Source organism: Lissotriton vulgaris, chromosome 6 (assembly GCF_964263255.1).
Source record: "Lissotriton vulgaris chromosome 6, aLisVul1.2, whole genome shotgun sequence".
Classification (NCBI taxonomy): Eukaryota; Metazoa; Chordata; class Amphibia; order Caudata; family Salamandridae; genus Lissotriton; species Lissotriton vulgaris.
The window spans coordinates 1,678,156,720-1,678,182,520 of NC_141694.1; the positions used below are offsets into that span (position 1 = coordinate 1,678,156,720).

Genomic DNA, 25,801 nt, shown 5'->3' on the forward strand with positions numbered 1-25,801 from the left:
CAGTAAGGTGAGCTCTATACCTTGTCTTTACTTGAGTTCCTGGCCTATCCAGAGAGTCGCAACTGCATCATTTCACTCTGATATGTAATCTTTAGCAGCCGTGTATATTGTAGAAGCAAATTCCATTGCAGCAACTCTAATTCTCCATTACGCTTCTCTGGACAGTTGTTGTCTTGTAAGCCTTTTGAACACATAAAGCACTTTAAAGCTAACTGCCTTTTCCCTGCGTAACATCTAGTAAACTAGCTTGAGAAGCCTTATTGTAGGATACAGGGTGTTAAGATCTGGTGACAGTAAGGTGAAACAAGGGACTTCATATTGTAAGTTTGTTCACCTGCCCCTACAGTTTCCCTTGTTTTTTAATGAACATTTGTTACGTGCTGATATTTGAAGCCTAAGAAATCTTGTTTGGAATCATTCATTGGTTAATTTTGTATTTTTAATCACATAAAACTTTGCTCACTTCCTACATTGGGTTTAAATGCAAGGTATGTTTGCTTTCCCCCCCACAAGGGCTGAGTCTAGACTCCGGTCCTACATACCATTGCATCAAAAATCTGGGTTTCTACAATAGCAAGCGAGGGCGCCCCTCTTCCCCCATTTTAGTTGGATTGCCCTGTTCAACCTCCAAAATAGGCACCATAAACCTCATCAGGTTATGTAACTATTATGAATTACTTCACACCTATAAGGGGTGGCTAAATAGGGTTCGCCAGGTAGCTCCCAGAAGAATAAAACCACTACTGTGCACCCAGATCTCTTAGCTGCAAAGGAAATATTCAAACTTCAGTTGTTTTACTAAAAATATAGCATGCCAAATAATTCTGTGGATCTCCAGTCCAAGGCAGATTTGTTTTTGTTTAGATTTCAGCAGTTCCTGCAATGCACATTATAATCACTGGGATTCCTGGTTGTCTTGCAGCTTGCAATAATCCAAATGGCCTCAGCATATGCTGAATAGGTCTAACCATCAGTTATCCAACCTCTAAGCCAGGATCTCCTGATACTCTCAAAGGGATGATTCAACATCTAACTGGGTTTCAGCTCTGATAGAGATTTTTAAATTTAGATTCCTCACCGTAAGAAGCTTTCTCAGGTGTCAGACTGGATCTGGAAACTTCTGAGCAGTACTTCTGCAAGCCGGAAGGTGATGTGCTGCTCCATAATGATGCCATTTCGTTCTGGAAATGATGTGCGGGCCTGTATAGGCGGCACTCTCCTGTGCTTTCTTTCTGTACCACCAGATGCAGATCCAGAGCTACCTCTCTTCTCTAAGATACCAATTTATGTCTTAAAATTCGAAAATTCAGTGTTCAAAGGAAGGGTCACAAACAGATGACTGTGACAGATCCTCATCATGTTTGCCTGCTGTGCCTGAGATTAAGCCATAACGCTAAGGGCTGCAGTGACTGTGCATCTATGAACCTTGATATTTCCCTGAGACGGGCTTTCTCTCGCACCCTCCTTCTGCCACTGAGGATATTGCTTCTTATGCAGTGGTCATGCACAGGGCAGCTGATGTTCTTGACCCATAGTCACTCCCCTTAGAGGTCAAAACGCATGTCTTGACAAAAGCGCTCCAGCGGGTCAAACATTTGCTGAGCCCCTTCTGCCCTTCAGTGAGGCAGGTACCCTTTTGGGAGCTTGGGACAAACGTTGCTCTGGCCCTCTGATCAATCACCAGATTTCATAATGCCACCACCCTGCTCCAGGCAACCTACTCTTTTGTCTCAGTACCCCTCCCTGAGAACTTGTCTGTACGGGTGTCCAAATCCAAACACCATTCCGACTATTCCCCCGCCCCCATCTCCCACAATAGGGAGTCCAGACGTGTGTAGACCTTTGGAAGGAGGGTATTTTTTTCACCAGCTTGGACCTACAAGCATATGAACACCAGCTGCCTCCTGGGCTGCTATTCCCATGCGTTTTGGGATTTGGTGACTCCAAGGTATCCAGATGATCTCCGACCTGTACTAACATAAGCTATTCAGGACACTTGTGATTCAGCCAAGTTTATAAAAAGTTGTGGCTTAGACACCACCGGTGCCATCGGGCATGCCATTGGCACCAGCGTTGCCATTAGTTATCACACCTGATTGTGGTTAACTTTTTTTTCAGGTGATGTCCAGTCATCCCGTATTGACAGATCCCACCCTGTTTGGGAACAAGGCAGATTCTGCTCTAGAGTGGATCCAAGGATGGAGGGCCCAATAACGCTGCCTGGGCTTATCTGCCCCACCTTGCCAACCACATCAGCCTTTCCTTTAGTTGCTTCAGTAGAGATACCCCATACTGTCCGCCTATACAGCGCCTCCAAGGTGCACCGCAATTTCGCAGCTGTGGCACCCATTGTACCCGGAGTCAGGGTCAGTAAGCTAACTACTCCACTACCACCCTTCCCCAGAACCCACCCACCAAAACCCTTTAGCATGTGCTTTGTGGAGCACAGCAATCTAGTTAGAGGTAGGATCTGATGATTCTTGCAAGGTTGGCAGCCCATCACTTTGGACAGGTGGGTCCGGCAGATAGTCCAGAAACGGAAACCTTTCCTTTCTTCGCCACTCCGTCGTACCTCTGGAAATGGCTGGACACATGAAGGGATATCTTCGGTGATAAACCACTTGGCAGGATCTTTGAATTCGAGGAAGGACAAGTTCAGCCATCAGCACCTAGCGGATCACAAATGGCAGTTAGCAGGGTCTCTTCCATGAACTGGGAGAACCTTGGTTCGTTCTACTTGCTGCCGTTTAAAACGTACAGTGGCAGCAGTTCTGTGCGTTGATGTTTCCAAAGTGTCTCTCGCTAGGAAATGTATTCTGCCTTGAATGGTAATCGGCACTCCTGTACCCCTTTCTGCCAACACCACTCCTTTTCAGAGTTTCGAAGAAGATCAGGTACGACCGGTCCCAAGTCATCCTGGTGGCCCCAGATTGGGCTCGAAGGGTATGGTAACTGTATCTCCTGGGCTTGAGCATTTGTCCTCATATTAGGCTACTCCTCCAGGAGATCCTGCTGTCGCAACAACAGGGCAGTGTTCTGAAGCTGGGCCATCGTAATCTCCACCTTCATGCATAGAGATAGAGCAGCAACAGATAAACAATTTGATCCTCCTCCAGAGGTGGTTGATGTCGTCTTGGTAGCAAGGCGTCCCCCAACAAAAACTGTATATTCCTGTCATTGCAACAAATTTGTGGCGTGGGGGGCACACACCAGATTGACCCACTCCAGGCTAAGCTATCTGATGTTCTGTTGTTCATTTTGTTTCATGCCTGGCAGACTTTGCTTTGGGCACATTTGCACATTTAAGGTGTACCTTTTGGCTTCTTCTGCCTTTTAAGGTTGGCAAACCACATTATTTGAATGACCGGTTATAATGCATTTTTTGGAAAGGTTTCCAGCACTTGTTTCCTCCCTCTCCTTTCCTATGGGACCATAACTTGTTACTAACATTTTTAATGTGCGCTCCCTGTGAGCCACTTCACAGCTGTCCCTTGCAGCTCCTCACCCTCAAGTAGGTGTTTCTCATCGCGATCACCTTCTTGCAGGGAGTGAGAAAGCTGCAAGCTCTCTGTGTCAACCTGCCTTCACCACCTTCTTCCCAGACAAACTGGTTCTGTGGACGCAAGCATCCTTCTTACCAACATTTGTGACTCCATTCCATGTTAGTCAAACCATCACTCTGCCAGGATTCTCTGCTCCATCTCACCCCTCCTAAGGAGGAGGGGAGACTCCATCGCCTGGATCCCAAAAGAGCTCTGAGTTTTTACATCGGGCGTACCAAAGATCACTGGGTGGACTATCAGCTCTTTGTGGGCTTCGCTTGAGCGAAAACAGGCAATGTAGTGGAGAAGAGTCATTTCCCATTGGATCGCACTCTGCATCAAGATCTACTGTGCATTGGCCCAGAAGCAGCCTTCTGGAGGTCTGTGACCCCATTCTACCTGGGACAAAACTGCTATCACTGCGTTGGCACATGGAGTTCCGGTGCTGGTCCTCTGCCATGAGGCTGTATGCGGCTCCATACGTTAATGAACCGAGGGGGGCGTTTCGATCTTTCCTAAAGGACTTAATTGTTTGAGCTAAATATAGACCACCTTCTAATAGGTACTGTTCTGGTATCTTTTCCAGAGGTGAGGAATCTGCGGTTAGAAGTCTCTATCAGAAGGACAATTTACTTACCTTCAGTAACCCAAGTCTAGGAATCTGCACATTGGTCAAAGACAACTTACTTTTGAGGCTCTGCTTCTGGTGCCACATATAGTCTTGAAACAGTTGACATTAGCTCACTGGATTGGCGCCCTTCATAGGGCCCACCATGTCTTTTCTGAAGTGGAACAGCATCAGTGCAGAGCCACATGGTTCCTCACACCGGCGCATAGAGGTGCTGCTCAAAAGTTTCTGGATCCAGTCTGACGCCTGATGAATATTCGAAAGGTGAGGACTCTGCAGATAAATAGAGTACCAGAAGGAGCATTACAGAAGGTAAGTAAAGTACCTTGTTCATCTGATCCAAGGAGAATTCTCTGCAGCAGTCTCACCAACTGATATCTCCACTCGAATGGCACATTTGTGCACCTCATTGTTGATGTAAACTTCTTCCAGTTTGCCACATTGAGCCTGTGATAGCCTTAAAGTGGTGCTGTATATTTTACAGAACTGTCTCCTCATCCAGTAGTTTACAATATTGCCTTTGACGGTTACTTAAACGGAAACATAAAATAATAGTTTATAAAGATGCAGGTGTGATCTGGTGGAACACATATTAAGAGATGTTTTGTTTTCTTCAAGAAGCAGAAATTGGTTAAGCAGCTGCCTCTGGAAAATATGTGCTTGGAAACGGACTCTCCGGCACTAGGTCCTGAGAAACAGGTAGCGCTTACATTTTATTGTACTTTTCATGCTAGTGTTTTTGAGGTCATGCAATCCTTGGTGTGTGATAGACATACATTTGTTCAAAGAGCCCGCACAAACTTGTGAACCTGTTTGAGTTTCATAGATTTAGTACCAAGACCTCACAAGTTATTATGAGTGACACCGTGTTTCACGTTTACGTAAAATCATTTATATATTTATTTGTAATGATTCCCAGAATACAAGATGTAATCAATTTTTCTGTTCTGCAAATTGAACTTGAGAAGAGCTGTACACCACTCAACTGTGTACACAAGTTTAATGCCCTCTACACCAACTTGCGCACACGCATGTGCACACTCACAGCCTCTAGAAGAAATCACAGCCTGGCATTGCTTCCCATCTGTTTCTGTGCTACACAAGTCCCAGTGCTTCAACACATACATGCAAACATACATAAACATACATACATAAGTACCTATATACATTGACTTGCAATTAGAAGAGTTCTATCTAAAAATGGTCTAGTTTCTGAAAGGTACACAGTCTTTAGAAGAAAAATGCACGAGGGATCCTATGGAGGAGAACCAGGGGCCTTATGTTCATAGAATGCATTTGGTAAAAGTGGTTGCAGTTTGTGCACCAACGTTTACTCATAGCATTGTTTTTTGAAAACCGAAATATGTTCCAACTTGTTGGTTCGCAAAATTACGATTCATAGGGGTCGCAATTTGACCTACCTCATTAATAAGTGTGAAGTAGGTTGTAAACTGTGGCCCACTACAAATCGCTGCATCACATGGATGGTGGCCTGATAGGGTCAGCAGACCACCATGTCTGTGATTGTTTTCAATTAAAGCAATATACTTTTTAACCCTTGAAGCAAAAGAGACATCGTAAAAAAAAAAAGATATGTTTCCAAAACGTTTTTTTACGAGCAAGCAGTTGTCCCGGGGACCACTACCTACTCCTAAAAATATGTTTACAACATTGACCAAGGGAAGGGGATCCAGGGGGAACCTTCATGCTTGCAAATGGGTCTCCACCTCCTTTGAAATGTCTGTAACCTATCAGTGATTAGCGACCGCAATTGCAGTCGCAAACCATTAATACATACCATAAGAAATTACAAATTTGAAGGGACACCCTAAACATACCCATTTCAATTTGCGATTAACAAGTTACCGAATCACAATTTGGGTTTTGAGCATACTTAAAAACTATTTATATTTCCAAAGACTCTAATTTTGCAAATCAGAGGCTGTGCGACCGCAAAATAGTTGTGAACATAAGGCTCCCTGTGTGTATGTTTTTACATGCAGGTAATTAATGCAAACATTTGCACACATAGCTTATGTGTGTTTAGCAGGGTATTTCATAGCCTTTATGTGCAAAACAGTAACATGAACCCTAATCTTTCCAGATAGACCATGCTATATTTAACTCAATGTGCATAATGTCACTGTTACAGTGATTAAAAACAACAGAAAAGCACCATTAAGTCCAACTTTCCTTTTCTTTGGCCATTGCTACTGTGTGTGTTTGTGTCTGTTCCTTCTATGGGTCTTTCTTGTTACTTTTAAAGCATATTCATAGTGTGATATTTCTACAAAACTGTACATGAGAGCGATGGGGGACAATTAAAGACTGCATGACTGGGCTGGGACATGCATGGGGTCCGGAAGTGGACAGAGGGAAAATATCAGTGTAGAAGGCCGAAGGTGCTTGGAAGTATTTATCTTGAACTGACAAGGTGTTCTTCAAGAGATGTGTCTTTATTTCCTTCCTGAATGTCAGAAGTGGTGCCGCAACTCCGGTGTGTGGAAGGAGGATGTTTCAAATCATTTACACATGCATTGAAAAGCGTGTCTCCTAGTCTTTTCTTTCTTAGATTTTGACGTTTAGTCTGGTGATATCTTGATTTCTTGCATTGCACTGACAATTTTCAGTTCGAAAAACAGAGGTTTTGAGGTGAAGTCCATGCAAGTTCATTAGAGTGGCAGTGAGGTGATCAGTTTTTTCATATATGAAATGATCTGAGCTACACGGGCTTAGGGCGCCCTTCAGTCAGGCCTCTGTGAAATCTTGGAATTGCCAACATTGAGATGAGACAGTACCAGGGTTTGGACTGTGGTTTTGAAATCTGATTATCCAATGTACTTTTTTTCTGTATAGATTGTTAGTTGAAACATGGTATTTTGGGTTGCCTATTTAGCAAATTGTTTTTAAGGAGTGGTAGTCTCAGGTGATTTGAATCCATACAACACTATGTCGGTAAGCCTTTCTCTGATGTAAGCTTGTCAATTTCAATCTCAATCAGTGTTAAAATAGTTTTAGTCAGGTTCTGTTTGAGATAGCTGCTAACATCTGGGTTTGGGTGAGGCAGATGTTGTGGATGTCCTTACCTATGAAGATTTTCCAATACAGTTTTGTGGCTTTGGTGCATTGGTGGGTGGCAAGGAGGACCGTGGAGATTCACAGGAAGAGAGTTGGAACCCTGAGGTACTATGGAGGTAACTTGTAGACATTATGTTTTTAAAGTGTATGAGCTGGCGTTAGTGGAACTGAGAGGAGGTTAGCCATTGAATTACTATGTCCAAAAATGCCATACTTTTTTTTTAATAGGATGTTGTTTATGTCTTGGTAGTCGATGGTTGTGAATGTTGATTACATGGTCAGGCAAGATCACGAAGACAAGGATCACCTTTGGCATTGTTGAGAAGGCGGTTGTTTATGTCTTCAAGGGTTGTAGCATAAGTAATCATTCATGAAGTGCTGGTCATTGATATAGTACTACAGTAATGTGGGAGATACTGTCTCAATTTTCCCAAGGAGGGGTAGGATTGTGGTAGGTCATTAGTTTGCAAGATTGTCAGGACTGAGGGATGGGCTGTCTTTCAGAGCTGTAAGGATGATCATAAATAGTGCCTTGATGGGGTTGCGCTTGGGAATATTGCATGATTAGGAACGCCGGGTGTCTTTTTGGATCTTGTCCGTCTTATCAGTGAAAAATTGGTTGACGGCAATATTTAAAACCTTATGTAGTAGTCACAACTGTAATAAAATGTATCCAACTATATGAAGCTTCTTTCACTCTGACTTACTTTCTTATGTTTTGTTTTACCTTCTTCTGTTTACAGGTGAGAAACGAGCCGAAGAATATTTACATCTCAGCAGAATATATTGCTAAGATTAAAGCAATCCCAGTAGAAAAAGTTATGGAAGTGACAACACAGAATGCATTAAAACTTTTTCCAAAACTTCAGAAATATATTCGAATATGATCTCAATTCATGCAAGATCTGTAAATAAAATATAGTTGGCATACAATGAGTTTGCCTCTTGAGTAAAACACCACTTGACGGACCCATATCTTATACTGGTTTGTTTTAGATGGAATGCCTGGCAATATTTCTCATTGGCTACCAAGTTACTTTATCACCAGCTGTTGTTTCTTACAGGAAGTGATGCAGTTGCTGCTTCATGGAATTGAACATTTGCTATCTGATATGCACCCTATATTCAGAATCGAAGGTGTTGGATGGAATATTTTATAATAATGTTTACTGTGATTTGTATGCATTGTTTTGAATTTAGGGCTGATCCTTAAATTTGAGAACCACCACAGAGTGTTAACCTTCAAAATACAATGTGTTTAGTTTTCCTTTTTGTTGGAATACTTGAAGCCCAACACGTACTTACCTTAAATCTACATTATTTTGAAGATTTCCAGGAGTACACCTGTTTTCTCAACCCAGTGTGGGAAAATTACTGTAGGAAAGACAATCTAACTGAGTAAGGAAAGTTTGCATTTGCATATTTCTCCTATTTTAATTTTCCTCTGTGTAGAAAATGCTTTTTTATGTTACGATACCTTTTCTTTAGTTCCCTGAAATAATAGAGTTGTTAGACCTGGCATCCTTGGCATGTTTTTCCGCGCAACTTTTTTTGCCTCAGGCCTCTTGTTTTGATGACTTTGTTTTTGCTGGCCTTAGGACTCAGCGCATTTTACCATTGCTAACCAATGCTATAGTGCTTCTGCTCTCTCCTTAAAACATGGTGGAATTGGCATATTTAATTTACTTGTAAGTCCCTAGTAAAGTAGCACTACCTGTGCCCACAGCCTGTAAATTAAATGATACTAGTGGGTCTCCAGCACTGATTGTGCCACCTACTTAAGTAGCACTTTAAACATGTCTCAGGTCTGCCATTGAAGCCTTTATGTGCAGTTTTTAACTACTAGGTTGGACTGGCAAATAAACCTTTTCCAGGCCTAAACCATCCTTTTTAATGCATACAAGTCACCCCTAGGGTAGGCCTCGGACAGCCCAGAGGGCAGATTGCAGTGTATTTAAAAAGTTGGACATGTACTTTTAAGATTTACATGTCCTCGTAGTGAAAAACTCTTACATTTGTTTTTCACTACTGGAAAGCCTACCTCTCCCATAGGATAATATTGAAGTTACCTTATTACATTTTATAAGTGTAATTTCCAAATGGGAACAGGTAACCGGTTTATGTTTGGTGTCTTTTAAATCATAGTGAAAAATCCTAACTTAAGGTGAAATTGGATTTTAAATTACAATTTTGAAAATGCCACTTTTAGAAAGTTAAAATTAAAGGCGCCTACAAGGGATTCATGTAACAATTGGTTTTCAAAATCACTCTATCTTAGTTGGAGTGGCATCTAATAACGACCATCAAAGAGCAGGGAAACAAAATTTTATTTAGAAGAACGCCGCAGCAACAATGGTACAGTCATGGAGCGTAGTCAAGATGAGTTAGTTTTACAAACATTGTGTTTCCCTTCTCTTTTTATTGGGATGTCATTTAATTCATATTGTTTGAGCAACTCTGTGAACTGAAGATTTATCTGTTTAGATATTTAAGTCTTCTACTCAGTTATTTCATTAAGGGGTTGAGAAATTGCAAACAATTGACTTCTGTCCTGAAGATGGTCTCACTGATTTAACACAAATAGAGACCGAAACGTTGACGCTGAACCCATTTTTCTTCCTTGTCTAGTCGTTGTTAATTGGTAACATTTACAGACTGAACCTTATGTGTAGGTCACACCCACTGGTTTGACCAAATGAAGATGGGTTTTTATACATTGAGAATCAGAATGTTTTTGTACGTTTAGCATATATGTTTTCTGTTGTCAATGTCTCCTTTGTTTTGATTATTGTGATTTCGGTACCCCCATTCCATTGTTTGCATAATGTAAAATTAGTTATCTTTTTTGATACACCTGTCTGCAGTAACTGTTTTTCCCTAATGTTATTTGTGAATCGATCTCCCCCAAAAAGTTATTTTGTGTTTTGTCTCTGATGGTGGTTATTAGATGCCTCTCCTCCTAGACAGCCACACACAATTGGAAGCTTAGGTGTGATTGGATGGGCCATCTCTGGTAGGATGAGAGGGAGAAGCTGGACACCACCCACCAGTTAAACTTGAATATGCTGTGTCCTGCCTCCACACCAAGGGCAGCATACCCCTGTAGTTAGTAAAAGCAAAGAGGGAAGTCCCCTATTGAACCGATCTGAGACAGGGGAACTTAATACAGCAAAGAAGATGTCCCTAAGACAAACCCATTAGTTGGGAATTCTAAGCAAAAAAATACATATGCAGGTGGTCAAAGAAATTATGCAACACAGATAGGAACAATAATTAGTGCAATGCCAAAAACAAACAAAAAATAATAAAATAACAATTATAAGTCAATTTGTTTTTAAAAAAAGGGATACAATTCATTGCAATACATGTGTATACATCATTAGATAAAAACATATAAGTAAAAATACTCTGAAAAACAGTTGTTGATGCAGCGTTTCGGTGTTGTAATAAACACCTTCGTCAGGACAGTTTTTCTGAATAACAATAAGAGACATACACATAATTAAAAACTTTAAAAAATATTATCTTGCATAAGACATTGCACAAAGTATTAACATACATCATTTCTTTTTTGCAGTTCCATTCTTTGTGAAAACATGTTTTAGTACAATTTATAAGGCGACCACCAGCAAAACACTATATAACATATACCAATGAGATCATATTAATACTTCACTATTGACACTATTCTGAAACAAGAGATAGTAACTGGAATCTAGAAGGATAATATTAAACTAAGGACAATATAAAATATTGAACCTACCTAAAAATAGTGTGAGTGGAGATATCCTGCAATTATTCAACCACTTCCACTAACATAGTAACGTTGTAAAAATCTCATAGACCAGACTAATAGTCTTCACAAGGCTGAAAGGGAAGGGGAGGATATTGATGGAAAAAGAGCTAATAAATACATCTTCTTTCTCTCCACTTGTCTTCATAGTCTATCAAATTATGAAAAACTCAACCTACCTAGGCAGAAAAGTTGAGGATCACCCGATATAGCATCTATTAAAATGCGTAAAAAAGGAGGGCATTAGCCTTCAAAAAGTGCTAGGTCTATTGATCAAACAAGGCCTCTTGTTCAATGTCCAACCAGACACCCTTCTACATGGAAAAAAACAGATCTTATGGTAAAACTATGTGAGAGGCCTAAATCAAACGCTCCAGGATATATAATATAGATCAAGATATAATGGATGATGCTCTTTGACAAATAAACTAATGGTTTTCTGTTATGAGTTATCATTTTTAGGTATTTTTGGGTTCAGGGCTAGGTTTGGGTTTTGGGGTACAGGGTATTTTTAGGGTTCAGGGCTAGGTTTGGGTTTTGGGGTACATGGGTATTTGTAGGGTTCAGGGCCAAGTTTGGGGTACAGGGGTATTTTTAGGGTTCAGGGCTAGGTTTGGGTTTTGGGGTACAGGGGTATTTTTAGGGTTCAGGGGTAGGTTTGGGGTTAGGGATACAGGGGTGATTTAGGGTTCAGAGTAGGTTTGGGTTTTGGGGTACAGGGGTATTTTTAGGGTTCAGGGCTAGGTTTGGGTTTTGGGGTACAGTGGTATTTTTAGGGTTCAGGGGTAGGTTTGGGTTTTGGGGTACAGGGGTATTTTTAGGGTTCAGGGCTAGGTTTGAGTTTTGGGGTACAGGGGTATTTTTAGGGTTCAGGGCTAGGTTTGAGTTTTGGGGTACAGGGATATTTTTAGGGTTCAGGGCTAAGTTTTTGGTTTTGGGGTACAGGGGTATTTCTAGGGTCAGGATGGGTTAGTGTTTAAGGGTGCTGGGGTATTTTCAGGAGTAAGGGTGGGTTAGGATTTTGGGGTGCTGGGGTATTTTAAGGGAGCAGGGTGGGATTCGTTTTTAGGTTGAAAAGAGCAATTTAAAAAAAATATATATATATTAAAAAATATTTGTAAAAAATATATAAATGTAATATATATATATATATTTATATACATATGCATTATTAAGTATATATATATATATATATATATATATATATATATATATGTATATCTATACTACTATAATAAAGCAGAAACTTTCAGGCTTTGAGGCGGGTAAACTCGGGAACCACTGGGCCAATCTACACACCCGATACACTGTTGAAATCGGCAGGGTGTGTAGATGGTTATAGGCTACATAAATTTAAAAAATAAGTTATTTAAAATTTTAGATTAAAAAAAAAAGTAGTCCCTTAAAAGTAGCGCCGTCCGCGACGTGCATGGTCACGTTAGGAGCACGGGGAGGAGCGGCGGACATGGCGCGGGGGAGGAGCGGTGACGTCAGGAGCAGAGGACCGGCGGTGGAGGAGGAGCGGCGGACATGGAGCAGGGGAGGAGCGGTGGTGCGAGCCGCCAGGCGGGAGCAGCGCCGGCGGAGGTAAGGGCACTCATGTAGGGGCAGGCGGGCCGGGCGGGGGACGGGACGGGCGGGCGGGCGGCGAAAAGACAAACGTGCATTACAGGAGGAAAAGGAGGAAAAAGTGACGTGTAGCCACAGGGGTTTTAGATGGAGGAGCGCCGGCGGAGGTAAGGGGACCCCAAGTCCATTGAGAAGTGGTTCTGGGTTCGGGGACGGGCCGGGCGGGGGCCCGGCATAATGGACAATGTAGGGGCGGGCAGGGGTCCAGGAAGCTGCCTGTTGCTCCCGGACAAGGTCGGGACGGGCTGCTAGTAGATATATATATATGTATATACATACATATATATATAATATATATATATATATATATATATATATACACATCTATATATGTGGTAAGTACATTTACTAAGTTTATAACTTCACCACACATGCTTTTGCGTTGTAAAGGCATGCTTGGTAAAGTTATATGCGGGGTAAAAGATTGAGGAGTGATAGTACTGCGGAGTAATGGCTCATGCGTTGTAATAAATGCGGAGTCATGGTATGCGGGATTATAGTTTGCGGAATAACGTCAAATATTCAATTTTAGATATATTTTACCTTACAATGAAGATCCCAATTTGAACGGGATTGCCCAATCACGCAAACTCTGCGTCAGGGATTTGAGTATTAAGGGTGCGGTAGGGGATTTCCCAACAGTTGCATTTCTGTCCCTTTGTCGTTCTAAAGAGAGTTCCCGTATTTCCGCCCAAGGAGTCAGCTCTGACAGCAGATGATCTGTTGGATTTTTGTAGTGGTATTGAAGAAAATGGTACAATTCAGATTAAACTGCATCATAAATTTGGTGAAATCTGGTGTTTCTAACAGGGTAAAAATATGATTTACAAACAGAATTCCTTGTTGTAAAACTTCTACGATCAAATGCAATATAATCTCTAGAGCTATATTAAAGATAGGGTGCACAGTGTGGCATTGCTGTCACAGGTTCCCTGGCAGTTTCATTGCGGCAACGGAGATTTTCCTGGGCCCTCCAGCTTGTATTTATTCCTGGGTTTCACTCGTGGCGTCAGCAGAGGGGAGAGACTTTGAGGCCCACCTTCCCTCAGTTCTGTTGCTGCATTTCTCAGAGTGTATATGCCCGGGGGGAGTGTTTTGGGCTCTTCTCTCCACCACCCCTGAATCCCTTTCAAATGAATCCTTTTTCTGATTTAACTTTGTTGCTTGTTGGACACATTATGGAATTAGACAGCTCTCCTTTACTGAATAACGACAGCGATGATGGGGAAGCATTTAAAAAGTATTTAAATGACTTAATTCATTTCTCAGTTGAAAGGCCGTTGCAACCTCTATGGAGAAGATGTAAAAAAATATTGAACTCTGTAATGAGCATGATGTCAAAGTCTGTGGTGGCCCATTCTGCGAGGGAAAGCAGAAATCGCAAAACACTGTCTTTATCTGTAAAAAAGAGACAAGCATCCATCTCCCAATCCTGAAGTTACACTTTTGAACAGTGGAGAAGTGTGGCTCAATGATGAGAGCAGCAGACCCTGATGCAGAGGTCTAGCCCGGGACCAGGGTTCAATTCCCCGCCTCGGCGAGTCTTGGGCTCAAAATTCCATGGACCTGATCATTTCCGCCTTGGTGCCTATTCCAATCATGGAGTCCCACTCTGCAACTCTGGTCAATAGCTTGCTTAATCTCCACAACGGCCCCCACAACGCTAAGGATGCCTGGCCTCCACCTTGGGGGTGCCCAGGAGTGGACGCCTCACAGGGAAACCCAGGATGGGTTCCAAAGCGGTATTCGTACAAGCGCCTTGAAACCCTTGCAGGTGAGTAGTGCGCTATACAAGTATCAATTTACATTTATCAATTTACAATTTTTACACCGGACTGAGGACGTTGTTTCTCCAGGCCTTCTACAAAGGAGTGGAATACCTCCTTTGTATTCCCCTCCATTGTAAGTGCAAAAGTAAATCTAAAAATGTTCAAGATGCTCCCCAGCAAATAGTGATTGTCAATATATTGGATACTGATGATGACATGGGGGATCTAAATTACAATATTGATAATTTCTGGTTCAATGATCCTTGTTCTCCTACTCATCTGAAAAAGTCCAAACTTCTTCCTTCCAAGTCTGATTATTTTCTGGCCCAAGCGGTTTTGGCTCCCATGTTTGATCCAACCCTCATTCACCATTTAAATTCAACAGCATGGTTTCCCGCCGCCCATGTTGAGGACTGTATATCCTCTAAACTGCATCTTCCCCATGACAAGCAAACTAGGACTAAGTTAAAATCAGAATACCCTAGGCTTCTCTTCACTCCAATATTACTGCCAAATATTACTGCCACTCCTACAGTTGATCAGTCATTACTTACTTTCTTGCAGTTGTCCCTTTCATCCTCTCCTTCTTGCTGTCTTTTTCCAATATGTGTCTTTGTTTCTATCCTAGATATCTTCTCTCCTTTCTTCAATTCCTCCTTTCTCACTTTCTTTTTCATTCTCTCATGCTGTAACACTTTTCTTAATTTTCTCCTTCTCCTCAGCCACATTATTCCACACAATATAATACTGCTCCACACCATGCCACATAATATCTCTACAGACCATGTCACATAACTCCACACACCACAATCAAGGCCACACAATTCCGCATAACACAATTCAACTCTACACATTTCAAATTCATACCACATAATTCTACACCAAACCACAGATTTCAAATACACACCACAATTCCAAATCACACCGCATACCTCCAATACACACAACATATTTCTGTTTCATACCTGAAAATTTAACACACTACATAAATCAACTCCACAACATGCCACTTCACAACACACAATACCATTCCACATAATTACACATTATTCACTCCATAACACACATTCTCACTGTACATAATTCCAATACACTTAATACAATGTAATTACTATCCACACAATTCCACGGCACAAAATTCCACAACAAACGATTCTAATACAACACATTGCTCACTTGCCCCACACGTCTATTGCCCCTCTCATCTCTCACACTCCCACGCTCATCTTGCAATACCACTGCCCTGTCTCACCCCACCCCCACACTACCTGTCTCCTCTCTATATTAACTACTCGCGCTTGCTGCCTTCCTGTACCTCATCTCGCTGTGCTCTACTACCCCCTTCCTATGTGACCCATCCACTTTTCCCTCTCTCTCTCTCACGTTCTCTCTCTCTTTCCCATCTCTCTTAATGCCCTAGTCCTGCCTTCTCATATGGTTAACGTCAGTCTTCAAAGTCAGTTTCTATCTTGTGATTTTTCAACGTTTCTGTCCCTCAAACCCACCCTCTCCTCCTCTTCTTAGGGGTTTCTCTGTGTACACAAACCTCCCTCTTTACGCGTCTATAACATGCTCTCCCCTTCTTTCTATCTTCCTCACACACTATTTCGGCTCCTCTGTCTCAAGTTCAATAACCTCTTCCTACACAAACTACCTATCCCTCTCATTCTTCCTTTCTAGTATTTGCTGCAGCTCTCACCACTGTCTATTTACCGTCCAACATAATTCCACTACACAAATACACTTCACAACACACAATTCCACACCTAACAATTACAATACAACCCACATAATTCCACTCCACACCACATACATCCACTACACTCCAAAACAAAACACATAGGTAAAAAACATAATTTACAACGCCAATAGCTCTAACTCTCGCAAATGCTAGAACAATTCCATTGCAAATGCTTGTTAATGTTAGGGCCCATGCACTTTCCAAGATGGCCGCTGCCTAACGCTGTTCTTACTTACAATTAGTTACTCTATGTGACGCTTTCCATGTCAGGGAGACACTCCCCCAGCTATACGCCAGACATGAACTTCATCGACTGCCATTGTCACATGGCCGCAGACGAGTTCGTACAGGTAATGAACACTCTCCCTGTGAACAAATAAACAGGACATTATATAACGTTTCGGTTCGAAACATCCTACAGCACCACCCTTAAATCTCTGCCGCGAGAGAAGCCATTTTGAGCCGGCATTTCTGCTCCACTTGGCCCCAAACATGTAGGTTCAAATGATCCTACTGCTTTGACCTTTTCGCTCAAAGTAAAGTTAAATTAAATGGTTCTGAGAAATGTACAGCGCGAATTTTGACCTGAAATTGCAATAACGACACTGACCCGGGCAAGACATAGCTGTTGTAAAGAACTAGAGTGCTAATCTGTTTTATTTATTGTGACGGCAGAGGGCGCCCTCCTGCTACATAAAAAATCGTGAAGCTTTAGTTTCTTGTCTGCGAGGTAGCCTGCAGCCAGTTTTAAACGTAGGGGAGGCTTCCATAAGAGAAATAGCCATTGACATTGAGCGTTTCTAAAATAGGGGTCACTACATGAGATTCGTTAGTAAAGAGAGCTCAATTTTCATGATTCCGTTCGGGAGTAGTAAAGCAAGTCCAGATCTCTCCTGTGCATTTTAGTATTTGCAGTCCGTTTTATGCAAGTAAAACTCTGCGAAGACAAATCCTGTAATTCTGGAGAAAAAAAAGGACTGCATGAGTTACCGATTTATGGAATATGGAAATTATGAGGGCTCTACATTAGTTTATTACATTACATGAATATTAATCGTGATTAAAAATATCTGCCACCGTGGTCTTCATATTGAGATTACTTAAATGAAATTAATAAAACAATTCTCGCATATTCTCTGTTGATTAACAGATCATCTGAACAATATTGAAATTGTGTAAGTGGTGGTATAGGAATTGAACACCGGAATACTGTGGTATAGGAATTGAACACCGGAATACTTTGCCCCTTCATTGAGGGTGGTGTACGGTAGAACATCTATCCAGGAAGCACATGTATTACTCACTATAGGTAATATGAGCAAGCAGTGTTATTCCTTCAAGAAAAATACATAAAATGTACTTTAATTCCGCAAACATCAGTGGCGGCTGTTTGGAATGCAAAGTGGTAAGGCAGCACGGGGAAATATAAAAATAAAAACACAAACAAAAAAAATGAATTAAAATATATAAAATAGTACTTGCCTGATGCTGGCTCCTTGCTCCTCGCCTGATCCTAAACTCCCACGGGCTTGTGGACACTACGCAGCTTCCCAGATGCCAATCGACCCTGCTCTCCTACTAGGAATACTGTTACCTCAGCATTAGAGAAGAGCTAGGATTGGTCTGAACGGGCTGGTTTGCCGCTCAGTCAGGACCTGGGAGCCTGTGTGTTCTCCGCCCGGCTGTGCAACACAGCTCTGGTTCGAGAAATGCTAAGTGCACATGTTGGTTTGGCCGTCCAATGACGGCCAGCCAAACCAACATGCACACTTACAGTGCCCACCACTCCTCCCTGCTGCAGCTGCTGTCAAAGCCAGGGTGGCCTGCCCTAGGACAAAACTTACTGGCAGCCTGCAGGTCAGATGAAAAATAATATGATAAAATTGTTTAATTATCATTTTATTTTTCATGTGTTTGAATCTGCTGGCACTCAGCAATGGGGCGACTGCCATAACAGAGTCGTCACACCTGGCAACCATAAGACTTTTGTAACATTAACAATACTTCTGAATTCATTTCTAGTTACTCTGTAACTCTTCTTTGTTTTTCATGGGGGAGTACTTTGGTTTAACGAGGGATACAGGAGCAATTAACACTAACCAAGCACAGGGTCTAATTTACAGTGTTTTCAATGTGCACAATTTAAAACCCGAGCCAGTGTTCTGGGGATTTATTTATTTATTTATTTATGTAGTTTGTAGAGCGCACAGCTACCCCCGAGGGGGTGTCCCGGCGCTAGAACCTGAACCTCCAGGTGAGAAGAAAGGGGCAGGGAGAGAAACAGCAGGATAAAAATCAGAGTCCAGAAAAGAGCCAAGTTTTGAGTCTGGCCCGGAAGGTGGATTCAGAAGGACAGAATCTAAGATCGATTGGCAGAGCGTTCCACAATTTTGCCGCGATAACACTGAACCCTCTGCCACCCATTCTAGTGAGTCTAAAACGGGGAGAGATCAGAAGGCGGAGGTCATTGGATCTCAGGGATCTGATGGAACGGGATATTGAGACACGTTTTTTCAAGTAGTTGGGTCCAAGGTCGTTGATGGCTCGGTAGGCGAGGGTAAGGATCTTGAACTAGATCCGGCTGGCCACCGGTAGCCAGTGAAGTTCCTTACGATAAGCGGAGACTGATTGACGATAGGGGATATTCCCAATCAATCTGGCCGCCGCATTCTGGACAATTCTGGGATTACGGCTTCTTTCTGGTTGCTCACTGACCAGGCTGCTTATGATAGCATAGGTTGCGCACACAGTTTCTGGACCTCTAGAAAGAACAGTTGTCACAATGCTGTGTACATGAAAATTGGCAGTGATGACCTAGAGCATCTCTTATAGTGATAGTAAGAGCAGGTTTGCACACAGCAGCACGTGGAGTGCACACACACAGGCCCTCAGGCTGTTGATGTATTCTACAGTAGTGATTGGGTAGTGGCACACTGATTATTGCACTAACTTTTGGCTGCTCAACGTGGGAAATTTCATGCTGAACCTCAAAGCCTTCCAATCTCACCACGTTGAACCCACCTCACTGGAACTCTGCGCTTATTTGCTTGCTGAATAATAAAGGTTCTCTACTTGCAGGGCAGTCCACTTCCTCTTCACTTCGACTCCCCTCCCCTCCCCCCCTGTCCTTCAGGTGGTGCAGCTGCAGCGTTTTTCCCGAATCCTGGGTGAATAGTCTTTACTTTTCAAAGAGGACAGCTGATAATTCTGCCTCTGGTCCTCGCCTTGTTCTACAATAGTTTACAGGTCGCCTTGCAGTCAATGGTGAACCTCAGATAAACCAACAGTGTTCGCTTGTTTCAGGTACAGTGGGTAGTTGGCCCGGTAAAATATTTTTCCCTTTAGGATGACAACCAACTACATGTACATGTTACTCCCAGATGTATATTTGCTTCCAGTCTACCTTTAGCCAATGAAGCGCCATTGCTACAGCCTTCTATACACAGCAGGACAGAGCACAGGATGCAGGAGACTATTAGCAACTGCGGAATCCCCCTTTCTATCCGTATGTCCTGTTAGGTTACCATGTTTAGGGGAAACAATGGTTCTGTTGTGACCAAAAGGTCCAATAGAAAGTGACCTTGTGGGGGACACTATGTTAGGATTGGAGACAATTAGTTAAAAAATTCAAGTGAGCGGTAAATATACAGAGGGACATGTAGATCAATTTATGACTGTTATTTATTTTCAAGACAATAGTATTCAGGTGCTCACACAGGTAAGTGCCAAAAAGCGTGACGTGCCAAGCGAGGGTGATCCAAAAACAGAAACATCGCATTGACAACAATATTGGAAACTCAAGAATTTACAGAATGTAAGGAGTTCCTGTTGTAGGAGGTCGACGGCATTTCGATCTCAATTATTCAAGATCATCTTCAGGACATATAATAGATGAGCAAGTAGGTCCGGTCAGGGACGGCGCAGTATGACGGGAATGAAGAGAAAACGTGATCAATACTTCTTAATTACTCCCGGAATTATTAGCAGAAACCAAGATAAGCAAGAATTGTTGAGAGACAGGTTTTGCGAACAGCTGGGGTTATTTAGGTGGCAGCATGGGTATCCAATTGTACTGATAGTAGTGTAACAGGAAGGGTAGCCTGCATGCTACTTGAAGGGCCGAACAGCAGAGTCTGTTCCTTCAGTGCTGCACCGAGTGGAAAATGTTAAAGTGCGGTCACAGGGCAATGAATGAAGCCTGGAGACGGAGAGCAGAGCAAGTCCTACTATCATCATGGACGCGTTGAGTGTACTCAACAGGAAACAAACTGAAGCACTATGTAGTTTATTCCCAGAGCACTGCAGTTTAATACGTCCAGGTTTGTTCACTTCTGCGTCAACGCTCAGTCCTCGAGCTGCGCGAGACACCACTCAAAGAGCAACTTGAACGAGAACGTTCTACGTGCTGGTGCACACCGTGGAAGAGAGATCGCTCACATGAGAAGAGGATACAACACTTTCATCAGTCATCGCCCTACTAACTGCCTGTAGAGTTGGCCAAAGAGATATAAACTTATTGAATAATGTAAGCATTAAAAAGGTTCTATCAGTATTTGTCTTTAGCTTTCTTAGCAGTTCAGTTGGACCATAAGTCCTTACGGTGGATGATGACAGCAACCAAAGTGGCTTCTCTGGTCCATCTTCCTGTAAGAATTAGACTTCACCATAAGAATAATGCAGTATTGTCCCATGGGATTTGTTTACTCTGGACAGGAATAATCTCTGGAACAATGTCCTGGATTGGGCATACTGTGTGGGGTTCAAAGTCCAAAACTATGCGTCCATGTGCCAGCTTGCTTCTTTATTGCCATTCTAGCGCCTCAGGTACGATTTCTTGTGCAGGAGTCAGTGTTGAATGTTGCTGTCCAGTGGAGGGCTGGACTCTAGTCAGTGACGGGGGTAGAACCTAAAGTAATAGTGGTAGACACCAAAGTGGTATTGTTTTGAAGGGTGGCTACCATCCCCATGACCAGGACATGCCATAGCTAACCATTCGTGGCTTTGGATTGTGTATGTCATGGTTGAACCCACTAATCCTCCCTCACTGTTCGTGAAGCATGATTGAGTACATGAGAGGTTAGATACCTGTGTTGCCCCTCCTCCCCCCATGAAGACAATAATGTTGTAGAGTACTCCATATGGCTCAGAGATGGTCATTACCACTATCTTAGAAACTCACTGTTCTGTTCCTCTGATTTCCACCCCACTTTCCTTTACTCAGTGCTAAGCCTAATAACATGGTCTTGTTTGAAGCATCATCACAAACAAAGGGGCAGAAGGATAATTTTGTAGACTGTACCAAGCCAGTTTCAGCTGGTCATCCTGTGAGTCTAAAAGGGACCATGGCTGCACATCTTATGAAGAGATGGGCCACCTGCCCAACTAACACATCTTGTGTTTTGTTTGGCTGAAGAAATGTGGTCTGGAAGCAATACACAATGGTGGTCTCCATTACTCAGAGCTGAGGCACACATGAATAGAATATGCAGTTTGTAAGGATTGCTTCACCAAAGAATATTTGTGCTGACTGAAGTCTCAGGGTAATTGATGGTGTAGGGAGGAGACCTCCTCACTGCCCTTTACTGAGCACAGCATTAATCTTTCTGGATCTCAGATATATTGGCAGCTGCTTTGACCTTTTCCACAGGTGGATATGCGAGCAGCCAACAGAATCCACCAGAGGGGCGTTCCTCAACAAAGATCAAGTGAGAAGTTTTGGGGCCCACACACTCAGCTGGTCACACCTTGGATGGCATATTTACGAATAACCAGGATATAGATCTGACAAGCGTATCGCCTTTACCAGGTCAGATCATTATGTAATACTCTTTAACATTGCTAACCTTAGAATTAGTAGAGGTCAGAGGAACAGACTGCCTTTGCTCAAATTCCGTCAATGGAAAGATATCCCAAAAAAACAATTCCCAGCCTCCCTGGCAGATAATACCCCTAACACTATGCTGGACCCTGATGTTGCGGCAAATAACTTTGATGACTGGATTAGGTCATCAATAGACCAACTGGCTCCTGAAATAACCAAGCAGCCCAAAAGGAACCGAGTGTCAGCACCTTGGTATGGGGCTGAGCTCAGACCCATAAAAGCCAAATGTAGGCGTCTTGAGTGGATTTGGAGGACGGACTATAGTGAAAAGCACAAAAAGGACTATAATTAGGCCTTGGAGGAGTATAAGGAAGCCATAAAACATGCAAAAGCGACCTATTATACAACTAAAGTCTATGAAGCCAAAAACTCCTCGAAGGAGCTTTTTAAAACGGTTTCAGCTCTATCTAAATGTCCACAGGACAGCCACTTTAAAGTGGACCAAAACTTTGTGGACAAAATTGCCTAATTGTTTCAAAATAAAGTACAGGCAGTATATGACGAACTGCAGAAGACCGTGCCAACGACAATGGAAACAATGAAGATCCCCCGGCGGAAAACTCCTCTCAGAGCAGTCAGTTAGAGTTCTCTGTTCTAGCGGCAGAGAAAGTCAATTATATATTATTATTAACAAAAGCAGGCTCACTTTTGGATCCCTGTCCTCCATCAATTATGCACTTGGTATCCAACCGAATCAGCGTACATATTACCCCTCTTTAAAGCGGGGTAATTAGCTCTGGTGTTTATCCGCAGTTCTGGAAAAAGGCTTGCATTAGGCCGATCATCAAGAAAGCCATACTGGATCCTGCAGAGGTTAAGAATTACCGTCCGATATCATGTCTCTCATTACCAACTAAAATTCGAGAAAAAGCTATCAATTTATAACTTATGGACTACTTGGATGGGAATCTACTTTTTGATTTCACCCAAAATGGCTTCAGAGCAAGGCACTCCACCGAATCTGCCTTGATAATGGCTAAAGAAGACATCCGCAAACTGGTGGTGGAAGAGGGCAGATTTATCCTCATCCTGCTTGCCTTATCGGCAGCATTCGACACCGTGAACCACACGGTGTTGGTGCAGTGGCTGAAGGCAGTAGGTATCAGAGGGACGGCTCTAGCCGTCCTTTCATCCTTCCCGGCATCCAAGGAACAACTGATTCACTGGGAGGGTCTTAAATCTGCAAACTTGTGCCTCCTGGGTGGAGTCCCACAGGGGTCGGCTCTGTCGCCAGCGCTTTTCAACATTTATGTTACCCCTCTGGCCAGATTATTCAAACACCACATCTTTAATCTGGTCTCATATGCGGACGACACCCAGATAGTGATTTTGGTCTCACAGAGGGTGGACATCACAGCGGCCCGGTTCCGTAAATGTCTTAATGCAGTTATGGCTTGGATGAACGCAAACTTCCTCAAACTCAATACTGATAAGACCGAGGTTATTGAGTTTGGGAAGGGCCCCTCAGTTTGAAATCAACTTTGGTAGCCTGCGGAGGCTGGGAGCTGTTCAGCCCCGGTGACTAAGGCAAAGAACCTGGACTTTATATTCAATAGTGAATTAAAGCTTGGGATGCAAATCAATCAAGTAACCTCCACCTGCTTTTTCACCTTGAAAGTTTTGCGTAAATCTTGCAGTTCATCCCATTCATTCAAAGGAAAACAGTAATTGGAGCCCTTGTACTTTCGCGAATTGATTATGGGAATGCACTATACTTAGGTATAGACAAAGGCCAGACTGCTAAATTACAATCTCTGCAGAATGCAGCTGCCTGCGTGTTGCTCGCTCTCCCCAAATATCATTCCACGTCGACCAGTATCAGACTGCTCCACTGGCTTACCATCCCGGATAGAATAAAATTCAAGGCCCTTTGCCTAGTGCATAAGGCGCTCGACGGAGGCGGTGCCATAGACATTCAAAAGATATTCTCTTGGTACAAACCTCTGCGAAGCCTGAAATCTGCCGACACAGGGTTGCTACTGGTGCCCAGAATAAAAAAGGCTAGATGGGGTGTTAAGAGTTTTTCACATCAAGCTGCTAAGTTGTGGAACTCCCTCCCCTCACAGCTGAGATTGCAAACCAACAGACTATCCTCGTGAAACAGGTTAAGACATGGCTGTTTCCTAAGTGCTCCTAAATAAGCAAGTATCTGGCTCAGTATGAACTCACCTCAGCGCCAAGACGCCCCGACAATTGAGTACTCTATAAATGCATCAGTCAGTCCGTTCACACTTTTTTGTGGTGTTGGTGAATGAGGCACCCAGCTGCATGATAGCTCTGTTACTCTACTTGCTCTTCAGTTGTGCCTTATAAATAGGGCTCCCGGTTTTCCGTTTAAACTGATTTTTACATATGAATACAGACGGAAAACAATTTTTCCTTTGTCTATATTTATATGTAAAAACGGCAAAATACTAGAAGGTTTTGCCGCGCTGCCATCTCGAATACACAGTTATCTTGCCACGCCCCCTTCCTGCTCCTGGAAATACTTCCCACACACACAGCCGCACCCGAGTACTTCACAGGTCTTTTGAAAGACCATTTACTTGTTAAACAGGCTTTATTGTGCTTTCACCCCACAGCCGTAGCCTCCCCCATCGCCCCTGACTCCTCCTGTCCCAGGCCCCATACAGTTGCGCAGCCCTTGCCACAGATGCCTTTAGGGGTATTTATATGTCAGATAGCGTTTTGTTTCCATTAAGAATATTTAGTCTGTATAGAAAAATAGAAACGGTGACATTGGATTTCTACTGAGCAAAGAGGGAAATGATAGGTTATTTCCAGTAGGACTTTCATGACATGCCAATTTTCACATGGAAGTTATCAAGGCAGCTGCACAAGGCACACACAAAGTTCTGCCCTCGAAAGACACTGGAGAGCATACTAATCCCATTGCAGGGGTGTGACGGAGCAGTGACGCGGTCTGAGAGATCCCTGCTGGAGCAAGGAAGGCAGAAGGGTCGTTTTCAAACACAGAGCAATAAGTCAGAGGTTCATGCTGCACGGGGTCACAAATGGCTTGTGTAGGGATGCCACAGGGTCTTTTGTGTAGAGCACCCCCTCCGTTGCCTGTGGGGGTGCTCTTCACTGAGGTTTTAATGGCTTTTGCCTAGGTGAGCATTTGTACACTTAACAGACTGTAAACGAGTTATGAGGTAGTAAAACAGGGAAGCGGAATTGAGGTCCTAAGTTTATAGCATAAGTGTGCATATTCTGGGCGGTAGAGGCGGAGTTCAGTATTTATGGATTTGCCACTGTCTTCCTCGAGCTGTCAGTACAAATTATTAGACTCCTATCCGCGCCATATTATAAAACAGGAATGTGACGACTCTGGCTGATTTTATTTCGAACAACTGCTGAGCCCTTTATTTTATTGCACAGGTGCGCTATTCTGGGAGACGTGTTCAGGATTTACGAGCCTGTCACTTTATTTTTCGCGTTGTTTATACAAATTACTCAACTCTATCTGGCTCATATCCTAAAATGGGGATATTAAAAAAAGGATACTCTGACTGACTTTATTCTTAACAACCATCAGAGGACCAGTCTCATCAGGTTCCTTTACGCTTTCACAGACACAGACCACCCAACTGGGTTATTTTTCCCGCAGAAGAGGCTATGGCCGCTCTCATGGCCACAGCCATCCTATCCAAGACTGACTTCATCCACTGAATATTGAGCAGTAGTTATTAGTTTACCAAAGGATGATCTTCAGGGATGGAATATTTAGAAACCACAGT

At 42.9% G+C, this 25,801-nt stretch overlaps 2 protein-coding genes across 10 annotated transcripts in view; both read left to right on the top strand.

The window, feature by feature from the left end:
• TATDN3 (TatD DNase domain containing 3) overlaps nt 1-8,177 on the top strand; it is a 95,870-nt gene extending 87,693 nt beyond the window's left edge. For 4 of the 9 annotated variants that reach the window (XM_086927859.1, XM_086927862.1, XM_086927866.1 and 1 more), the window contains 2 exons: nt 4,789-4,869; nt 7,992-8,177. In XM_086927859.1, coding sequence (XP_086783985.1) covers nt 4,789-4,869; nt 7,992-8,135 — 225 coding nt within the window. In that variant the 3' untranslated portion in view covers nt 8,136-8,177. The remainder of the gene's footprint in view (nt 1-4,788; nt 4,870-7,991) is intronic. The other 5 variants (XM_086927860.1, XM_086927863.1, XM_086927861.1 and 2 more) reach the window with 3 other exon arrangements.
• An 8,276-nt stretch (nt 8,178-16,453) lies between these two features.
• Nucleotides 16,454-25,801, top strand: part of LOC147709307 (putative deoxyribonuclease tatdn3-A) — a 90,825-nt gene continuing 81,477 nt past the window's right edge. Inside the window, exon 1 of the mRNA XM_086925459.1 lies at nt 16,454-16,530. Coding sequence (XP_086781585.1) covers nt 16,480-16,530 — 51 coding nt within the window. The 5' untranslated portion in view covers nt 16,454-16,479. The remainder of the gene's footprint in view (nt 16,531-25,801) is intronic.